Source organism: Chenopodium quinoa, unplaced genomic scaffold (genome assembly GCF_001683475.1).
Source record: "Chenopodium quinoa cultivar QQ74 unplaced genomic scaffold, ASM168347v1, whole genome shotgun sequence".
Lineage (NCBI taxonomy): Eukaryota > Viridiplantae > Streptophyta > Magnoliopsida > Caryophyllales > Amaranthaceae > Chenopodium > Chenopodium quinoa.
The window spans coordinates 111,988-122,063 of NW_018743765.1; the positions used below are offsets into that span (position 1 = coordinate 111,988).

Consider the following 10,076-nt stretch of genomic DNA (forward strand, 5'->3'; position numbering starts at 1 on the left):
TTATACAATTTTTTTTTTTTTTTTTTTTAACGCAATTAAATTATACTACCATCTAAACACAGCTTAATACAAGAATCATTAATGACTCTTCTAAAAAAAAAAAAAATTTCATGACTCAAGTTATTAGAGCGCAAGAAATTCTAATACTTCCTCTGTTCTTTTTTACTTAACCTGTTTCTTTTATCACGCTTGTCGATATATAACTTTAACCATCAATAATTTTAATTCTCTATAAGTAAAAATCATAAAGAAATTATAAATTGTGATAGTACTTATTTAGACGATTCTAACAAGATTCCACGTGAACATGTTTTTCCTTACCTATAATTTACAAAAGGTAGGTTGATAAAGTATAAAAGTCAAAGCGGATAAAAAAAAAAAAAAACCGGAGGAAGCCGGACCTTATATATTGTTTTCGTGTTATATCCTTTTGGAGCTTCCCACTTTAAAGCCGGACCTCTTTCTCTCTCCTCCATCGAAGCGTACTTTAAGTCCTCCATTGAAGTAGCTTCTTACCTTTCTCTCCTCCATTGAATCAGCTTCAGAGGTAAAATGTTTTTTATTTTCTTTTTTCAATTATCGATTATCATTTTACAGTTAGTTTCACACTACCGTTAATTTAATCGTCAGTATGGTCAATTTAGGGTTCATCATAGGGTGATTATCGAATTGTTGTTTATACAATTACAGAATTACTGGAGTTAGGGAAGGTTGTAATGAGCAATTTTGTTGCTAGAATTTTGCTATTTGCACCCTACTTTAATATTTTTAAGCGAGGAGAATACTATCTGATATTTCAAGCCTTATTTGATAATTCAGTCAACTTAGGACATTGAGTTGCTAATGTATTGCAGAATCTTTTTTATAATCCTTTGATGTTAGGGTGCATATAAAAATGGACCTTTTTTCTCCTGGCCAAGGGCGGCCGCCGGCTTAGGCTATGTGGTTTTTTAAGGGCCCCAATTCGACTCACATTTACCAACGCGAAACTGTGACAAAAAGATATCTTTTATTATCAATAAATATAAATTATCAAAAGTTGATATTCGAAAAATTATTAACTGGGATGATTATAACAAGTACACATTTATTTATAAATGTATAAAACACAAATATTGGTCAAATAGTACACTGAATGTGAATAGCACAAAAGTCAAAATGAGGCACTTGAAAACTTAAAAAAGGGAGTTGGAAATCTGATGTTTGGGTGAATTTCATTCTTTTTTTTTTTTTTTTTTTTGTTTTTTTTTTTTTTTGGAAATGTTGAGCAGAGAATTTGAGAAAGACTGAGAAGAAAGATTTTGTTTTTTCCTGTCTTTTGAATGACTGGTATGGGTTTTATCAGTTCATGTATTGATGTTGTTGATGCTGGGTTCCTAGTCGAAAATGGTGGCGTAGAGCTGCTATATTTCTCACAAGGCAAGGAGAATGGGAGACTGCTCTTGTATGTATGCACCAGTACAGCCTTAGTTTTTCATTTTAATTTATAACCTAAGTCTCTCAATACCTGTAGTTGACCCTGTCTTAGTGTAATGAGAAATTGGGGAATCAACAAGAATTCAAGATGTCTCTATCTGGATTTAGATTGACTTTTGAATAAAATAATTTGTGCTGCAGTGGATTAAATTTATGTTTGAATGATATGTTTGGGTAGTCTTGGACTCAATATTGAAGTGGCAATTATTTTGGCTGTGGCAGCAAATTTGTAATTTCAGATTAAGAAGTGGAGGCAAGATTGTTTTAAAGGTGAAAGGATTTTCTCTTTGTACAAATGGTGCAAGGAATTTCAACGAGTACATTAACGAATCCTGGAAGCATTGGACTATATAGATCAACTCTTCTCTTAAGGACGGTGAAGAAATTTCAGTTACTTAATAGGACTGAAAGACATTGCCTCTGGAATTGTGGTGTACAGAATGTATTTATTAAAGGAAAACCCTATGTCACAGGACAAAGAGGCAGGAGGGTTGAAGCAGGATGGCTTTTCAAAGGCGGTGGGGGTGATAAACGATTGGATGCAAGCATTGAACATAGTGAAAAGGCCAATGAAGATATATTGATTTTCTTTTTCCAGCTGGACTTGGCAACCCGGGTCCAGGTTTGTAGCCTTTGCTTGTAATTATTTGTGTGCCAAAATTTTTTATAGTCACTTTGACTATGTTGACTTTAGGGGCTGATTGTTCACGCTTCACAAGATATTGTGTTCTGCTCATATATTTCATTTTCATTTTTGTACATCATTTGTCCTGCAAATGAATGATAGTTATATAACAGTGTGATGCTAAATAACTGGCTACCAATCTAATTTCGCCTTTCTAATGGGTATTGAATCATCTACATATGTAGCTTTTTGCATAAGTAGTTATCTCTGGAAGCACCTTTGCAAAAGAATTGAGATGTAATCTTGAAGTGCTTCTTATCATAGAAGTGCTATCTGCATTTTTTTGATGGTTTGCTGCATTGTCTGTCATGGAGTTGAACACTGCTTGAATCACAGTTGCTTGCGGATTATGTGTTAAATTTTCACATGCTAACTGACTGCCAAGCTAAATATTTCCCTCCAGAAGAACAGAGAAGAATATGAACTAACAAGAAATTTGTATTTTGATCTCTATGTTTATCAGTCCTTTTATTTAGCGAGGATGTTTTATATTTTTTTCATCCACTGTTCTACTTTATCTATCCTTTATACTATTATCTACTACCTTTAATTTTGGAATATGGGAATCATCCACACCCTGCATCATGGGCAACCTTATAGTAATAGTTGTTGTATTGAGTAATGATACCTGGCAATCTGAAAGCTGGATCTTCAGTAGGCCTCATTCAGTTACTCTTTTCCCCACACTTTGTTATTTGATAGGTAGGAAATTTTCCATGTGTAAAGTCATACATCATATCTGCTAATCCATCCACATGAGAAATATAATAAACCATAGCCAAGGGACCTAGTATAGAGTCCAACATAGGAGGGGTCTTGGGTAGCTGGATTTTGCGTGTTCAATATCAATCTCACTGTCGGTAATCTGGATTGTATAAGTTTGAGGGATGTACTAAGTTCAAATTTATTTCCCTTCATTTGTTGCCTCTTGCATATTATTCTAGTTCTTTTGGCATTCAGGTGAGACCTTTAGTCTTTTGAAATTGTAAGTAAATTTGACATTATGTGTTTTGTAAAAAGAATGCTCATTTTTTAACTGTGTTTATGAATTTTTTTTTTAGTATGCTCTGAACTTGGAGCAGTACGATATAGCTCAACAGTTGAGAACCAGGCTAACTGAGGTATGATTGTTCATATTCTACTGCATATTGTATATATGGTTCTTTTGGCATTTTTGTGCATTGCAAGCTTCTCTTCTGGTATTGGTCTAAGTAAATCCATATTAGATTTTTGATGCATTTGTATTTTTTCAAAATTTAAATGTTTGTTTTTTATTCGATGTAACGGGACAGAACAGATGACCAATGGCAAATAATGGTAAAACGCAGCATAGTGGCCCTTAATAGGACGGATTGAACTTAAATTTTTTATTTCTACAAACATCAGTTCTTAAGTCTAGAGCTTGGGTTTCTTCTCTGGATACATGGCTTTGAATTTCCATGGTGGAGAATTTTCATATGTAGTACCTCATTTTCTGGTAGGTTGAAGAAGAAGTTATCAAGCAGCAGAATACAAAGAAGGGTTCAACCTCAAAAGTTGACGCTCAGGATCAAGGCATTCGTCTACTGAGATTGCGGTCAGTCCTTTTTTATCTTCTATTGGGTTGTCAATTATCTTTGCTTCTATTTTCACAATTTCTTTCTTCCCACAGTGCTGAACTACAGAACGCAATTGACAATGAGAATTATGCCATGGCTGCTGAGTTACGTGATGAAATTTCCAAATTAGAGGCAGAGTCTCTAGCTGCATCAGCAAATGCTTTGGCTTATGAGAGTGTTCAGTATGCATTCCGCTTAGGACAGAAAGTGAGACATAAGATATTTGGTATGTGAATTGAACTCCGCTCATAGTTTTGGCGTTATTTCATCTTTTCAGATGACATGTACTTTTGGTTAATTTGTGATCTTGTATTAGGTGTTTAGGTCCAAGATACTGTCAAATTTGTTGCTGTGTAGTAGCTTCAGTATTCGTCCTTGTCCCTTATTATGAGGAATATTGGGACATTCAAGGATTAAAAGGGATCCTGGTCACCCCCCCCCCCCAAATGCAGACATGTAATATGCTTATATAATTTTGATGCTTCTCATATGTTCTGTTAGTCTTCTTTACTCCTGGACTCTTTTGTAGGGGCTCTCTCTGGACTTATATAGTAGGATAGTGAAACACTACTGAACTATGGGCTGTGTGTCTTCTTTTTAATTGCCTTTTGTCTATGAAGTATCCTTCACCCTTAGACAATAGTTTATTCTCATCTTTTAGTCGGCAATGCTTAGTTAGGGGCAAGTTGCACATTTGATTGATTTTCTAACTACCCCAGTTACTGAAATACTTAGGTATAATGCAGGGTACTGGGGTGTGATTTGTGGCATGGATCCAGTGTGCTGTGAATCAAGTGGATGGATGGAAGCTGCGAATGTTGCAAGTTTGTCCAATGGTTCTAGTCAGCCTTTCTATCAGGTTAAGATATTTCCTTGATCTCTTTTTTCTACCGTCCTTACCACTCCCATGGAAGTTGGAAGAACCTTCCTCTTGCTGCAACAACTTTACTCTTCTAGTGCCAACCTCCTTTTCTTTTGATGGAAAACTACCATCCTAGCTTGAGTAGTAACTAATGAATTTTTTATTAATACCAGACTACCAGTGCCTTTTGCTTTAGATTTAGGGTTTCATATATTTTTGTTGATGTTATTCTAGCAACTTTGCCCTCTAGGCATCCATACTTCACTTGTAGACTTTTTTCATCATATACTTCTGAATTTCTGATGACCTCAGCCACTACAGAATATTTACTGAAGGATTTATTCTTTTGGAATAGAGTAGTTGTTGGTGTAGGATTGCCTAATATTACGTGTCTCAATCACTTCTCTATTGCATTTCAGGTCTTGGTAGATGTTCATGAAGATCCCGACCTTCTTGTGGCATATGGTAATATAACTTAGTATGCTGGACTTTTCTTCTCATATTCAATTCTTCTCTAAAACCTTTGTTGGGTCAGCATTCTAGAGGATCTCTCTTGTATTATACTTTCCCATTTTCTTTTATTTGCAATACAACCTCATGGCATGCATTTTGAGCAAGAAATTAGATGATGATGGACAAATTAACCAAAATAATTTATACACATAGTACCTAACCCTTTCTATTCTCAGTGTAAACTTTTTTTATAAAGCCGTTCGTTTACATTCTCTAATCACCTCCTAGATGTGTATGTTAGGCTGTGTTGCAAGTAAAAGAAAACGGAAGAAGTAAAAGCATAGAGAGATGTTTTGTTAACTGTGTGCTTCATTGTGATGCATGTTAATCTACCGGTCTTAGTTCCTGAAGAGAATCTATTAGTGCCAGAAAAGCCGGACCTGGTAAGTAATTATTTAGCCTGGAAATGGAAAAGACACTAAGAAATAAGCATACACACTAAGAAATGTACATAAAAGAATTTCCTTTTTTGTGTAGGGAAGGTTTGATCACCCTTATGTTTCATTTTTATTTTATGGAACTGACACAACTGGAAATTTCATCCCAATCAAGCAACTTCGCGAGAAGTACAATCAACCAAGGTATGAAGTACCTTCTGATCCTGAAGATGAAGAAAGTGGAGAAGATTCATGATGCAAATTCCATTAGAATCAGATGTTCCCTTTTGCTTGGGTAAGTGTTGTAGTGAATTCGGAAGCCTGATCTTGAAAGTCCTCGCAGCTTTATTCTGACTCTTGAATCAGCTGATTTGCTGAATTCTCGATGCATGTTTGGTATATGGCTTCTGTAACTAGATGCTGTATTTGTGTCCTTTGTAAATCTTGATAGTGCTGATTTTATACACCGTATGATTAATAGTTGAAAGCTTTTTGTCGCTCAGTCAAATTTAATGTTTTTTGCTTCACACTCGACCGGTCTAACACATCCATCAGTCCATCACTAATTCACCACACTATCTTCATCTGGCTTCTGTATCTAGATGCTGTACTTTGTCCTTTGTAAATCTTGATAGTGTCAATTAATACTGTGTCATTAGATATTTAAAAGCATCTCGTCCCTCGTCAAATCTTAATGTTTTTTGCTTCATAGTACACTTTCGAAACTTTAAATTGTCCAAAACACACATCCATGACCAATTTACCACACTGAAGTTCCTTTTTCCTTTTTCTCCCCTCATCTGAAATTATTGCGACATTGTGTTCAACATCGTGTTATTTTTGTTCTTGCTCATAGTAACACCTTATTTACATTCAACCATATGCTAATCCTCTAGATATAATCTGTGTATCCCTTATATATTTGGGTTTTCCTCACACGTCATTATTTCACACACCTAATTTTCACTGATCTTTAAAGCTCCCAAATGAGCAAATAAGGCCTTGTTTGTTAGCAATGCGAAATAACTTTCTTGGTACTCCCTCCGTCCCATAATACTTGAGATGTTGGAGTGGACACGTAGTTTAAGAAAATTACAAGTATCCATTTAAAACATTTGTTAATTATAAGTGGGGTGGACACCTAATTTGCCAATTGCAGTCATTATTTTTTTTAAAAAAATTGCAAATTGCAACCCAAAAGTACTAATAAATTGTAAATTGCAACCCAATTCAATTTTTTCATCGATTTGTATGCCGAAAAATATTTCGTTACGATGTTAGGGGCCATTTTAGTTCTTAAGGGATCAAATTGAGTTTAGAATTGGCAAAAAATTAGTTTAAGGGCCTCGTTTTCACGGTAAAACACAAATCGATACATTTTTTATACGCAAAACGAGGCACTTACGTTATTTTATTTTTTTGCCAATTCTGAGCTCAATTTGAAAATTTAAGAACTAAAATGACCCGTAAAACCTTAACAGAACATTTTTCGGCACGCAAATCGAGGACAAATTGAATTGGGTTGCAATTTACAATTTATTAGTACTTTTGGGTTGTAATTTGCAATTTATTTTTAAATGGCTGCAATTTACAAAATACAAAATTTAAATGGCTACAATTGACAAATTTTCCTTATATAAAGGATTCTCTTTTGTATTTTTATATTGTAAGAAAACAAAAAGTAGGGGAGGTGGGGGTAGTGAGGAGAAAGAAAATGTAGGATTTAATTGAGTTTTTGGGGTTTATGGTTCCAAAGAGAGTATAGGAAAATATTTTTTTATTAGTAGTCTCATTCCATATTTAGTAACGTGTCAAGTATTTTGGAACGGACGAAAATAATAACCGTGTTAAGTATTATAGGACGGAGGGAGTAATTTATAATTCATGGGAAGTTATTTCACACATGCAATTCCTAGAAATTAATCAAATTTGTTTGGTAAATTTTAGGGAAATCACAATTTATGGGAATTTTGAATGAATTAGGGGGACCTAGTTAATTTAATTCCTACGTTACGTGGGAGCTTCAAATTTGCATGGAATTCCAACTTATCACTTTTGTATTTTCTAGGAATTTTCAGTGTCCATGAGAAATTAGTGTACCCAAACAACACCTTAATCGCTGTGGTTTTCTGATTTTTGGTTTTTTGTTTTTTAAAATCATATGATATATTTCATATAATGAATAATAAATTAGACAAAATTATTAAGATCATGATAATTTTGAAAACTAACAACAAAAAAGTCGAAACACCTTTTTCTTGTTTCTTGTTTTTGGTTTTTTGTTTACAAAAAAACTGAAAGTTGAAAACAAAAAACGATGTCAAACAAGAAAAATAATTAAGAATCGTTATTGTACAATATTAGGTACGTTGAAAATTGCCTTCATGAAATTAAAATGAAAGTTATAACTAAATTATAAATACTAGTGTTTAAGAGATTCTTTAGTAATATATAAGTATAATCTGTGATATAATTTGTAAGAACAATCAAGTTTCACAAAATATGAAATTTTTTTTTGGGATTTTTTAATGTGTACCGATCGTTAACACTTTATAAATATTCTTTGATAAAACACATCAAACAATCAACAAACTAGATGTGTTAGGTTGGTGTGTTTGGACAAATAACCATCTTACATACTCCCATAAGATTCATCACAAACTCTTAAGTTTTATTAATCTCAATCACACTTTTATAAAACAACACTTCAAACCCCTTTACGTACAAAAAATAAACCATACCATAACCTAATGAAGATTTTTAAGGGGTTATTTGACAATCGGCGGTTGGTTGTTGGCTTGTTTTGTTTGACTAGGTGGAAGTATTAGCTGTATGGATTGGCTTTTTAAGTTAGTTGTTTAAGCCGGCTGTTTACAAAAGTGTTTGGTAAAATTATCAATGGTTGTTAGCTGTTTATTAGTGATAAAGTGGGCCAACAACCCAAAAACCAATAGAAAAAGCTACTTCTATTAGCTTGTGGCTTTTGGTGAAAAAGTCAGTTTAAAAGCCAACAAAGAAGTCAACTATTAAACATATTTTTTGACTGTTTGACCAAATCAAATAGACAAAAGCCAAAAGCCAAAAGATAGGTAAAAAGCCAATTGTCAAACACCCCTAAATCACCTAGGAAAACAAACACCTAAATCCAACCCTCTCTCCTCATAAAATCCAATCCGTAAAGTAAAAATCATGTAAGATTCATAGTGAAACATTAAAATTCATGTCTTATTCTAGTAGCTTTCTCGCCTGCCAAGCATTGCGATAAAACCCTCACATCAAAATCACGATATTGACAATACAAGCATCAAAGTAAAAAAACTATAGCATAATCAATATAGCATGTGAACACACCTATCCCATAGTACAACTCTTTGAACTCAAACCATGATATCGACATCGAGTCTTGACTAAAGCTACTCAAATCCACATCAACTACAATGATCACTTATGAAGGAAAGAAGTAAGGCGTTGGAACAGCAGCTTTGCATTCTCCGAATCCGGGCTAAAAATATGAAAGCAATGGCCTTCTCCTTTGGTCTCAAACAACTCCACACTCCCTTGAAATCCACTGTTTCTGACAGCGTTATAGTATCTAATCTCAGTATCCCTCTGCCCTTCCTTTTCAGCAACTATCACAAGCACCCTAGAGCACCCAAGCTGCGCCAAGCTCGGAGCACCATCAGCCATTGGATTAATCATATGGCTATTTGAACCACCAGGCGCATCAGGATACACAAAGTTCCATACTTTATAACCCATCTGAACATCCAAATTTGACGAACTTGGGTCATCCATTAAGTGTGAATGCGATATAAATGCTCCTAGGATCTTAACCCCATTGTCTAAACTCTCAGTACCTGCCCTTATGGCTAGGTTGTGGGCTATGTTGGCTCCAGAACTGTCACCCCCAATAAAGAGTGCATCAAGACTTCCATGGCTTGCCAACCACGGGTCTTGAAGCGACGCAACCCAGTTAAGGGAAGTCCAACAGTCTTCATAGGCAGTGGGAAGAGGGTGCTCGGGTGCAAGCCTATACTCAACTGAAACAATCACCACTCCGCCTTGTGAGGCAAGGATGTTCATGTAACGCTGGTGGGGAAGAGAGAAAGCAGATTCAACACAAAAGCCACCACCGTGAAAGTAAACTAAGATGGGGTGGTTGTTTGAGGCGAGTTTGGGCAGATAAAGCCTAGCTGAAAGATTTTTGTCACTGGAGATTGTGACGTCTTTTGAAGAGACACCGGTTTTTGGGTCTTCAAGAGTGGGAGGTCCTAGTGGTGAACCAAAAAGCCTCTCAACTGAGCCATCTTTATAGACTCGGACGAACCCCGGAAGCTCTACTTTTACCTCTTCTGATGTAGAGTTCATCATAAATGAATAAGAGTACAGTGTTTGAGAAGTGATGAAACTTCAGAAAATGAGAGATTTGCATCAACAATAAGTATTCTAAGATAAAGAGGTGCAGTCTATCAGGACTTATAAGACATGGTAGAAGGTTAAAGTCACAAAATTGACCATTTCAAACCAGACCTGAAATAATATTACGTTTCACGTAATGATTGGTG

General features: G+C 35.1%; 2 protein-coding genes across 3 annotated transcripts; one reads left to right on the forward strand and one right to left on the reverse strand.

Annotated features, from left to right (window-relative positions):
* The first annotated feature begins 275 nt into the window (after positions 1-275).
* On the forward strand, positions 276-6,014 carry LOC110684732 (clp protease adapter protein ClpF, chloroplastic-like). Of its 2 annotated transcripts, XM_021861172.1 has the most exons (9): positions 277-547; positions 1,699-2,098; positions 3,223-3,282; positions 3,643-3,737; positions 3,813-3,985; positions 4,506-4,618; positions 5,041-5,086; positions 5,477-5,517; positions 5,612-6,014. In XM_021861172.1, the coding sequence occupies exons 2-9, from the start codon at positions 1,772-1,774 to the stop codon at positions 5,765-5,767; spliced, it is 1,011 nt and encodes a 336-aa protein (XP_021716864.1). In that variant the 5' UTR covers positions 277-547; positions 1,699-1,771; the 3' UTR covers positions 5,768-6,014. The 2 variants fall into 2 exon arrangements, with proteins under 2 accessions (XP_021716865.1, XP_021716864.1); XM_021861173.1 differs by lacking the exons at positions 5,477-5,517; positions 5,612-6,014 and adding an exon at positions 5,376-5,456 and having other exon boundaries at positions 276-547.
* A 2,637-nt stretch (positions 6,015-8,651) lies between these two features.
* Positions 8,652-10,015, reverse strand: LOC110684734 (2-hydroxyisoflavanone dehydratase-like). The gene has a single exon (XM_021861174.1). The coding sequence runs from the start codon at positions 9,880-9,882 to the stop codon at positions 8,953-8,955; it is 930 nt and encodes a 309-aa protein (XP_021716866.1). The 5' UTR covers positions 9,883-10,015; the 3' UTR covers positions 8,652-8,952.
* Positions 10,016-10,076: the final 61 nt, after the last annotated feature.

Coding starts and splice junctions, on each gene's coding strand:
- LOC110684732 (XM_021861172.1), top strand. CDS start 1,772: ATGGTGCAAGGAATTTCAACGAGTACATTAACGAATCCTGGAAGCATT. Junction 3,986..4,505: donor AGTGAGACATAAGATATTTG/GTATGTGAATTG, acceptor GGTATAATGCAG/GGTACTGGGGTGTGATTTGT. Junction 4,619..5,040: donor CTAGTCAGCCTTTCTATCAG/GTTAAGATATTT, acceptor ATTGCATTTCAG/GTCTTGGTAGATGTTCATGA.
- LOC110684734 (XM_021861174.1), bottom strand. CDS start 9,882: ATGATGAACTCTACATCAGAAGAGGTAAAAGTAGAGCTTCCGGGGTTC.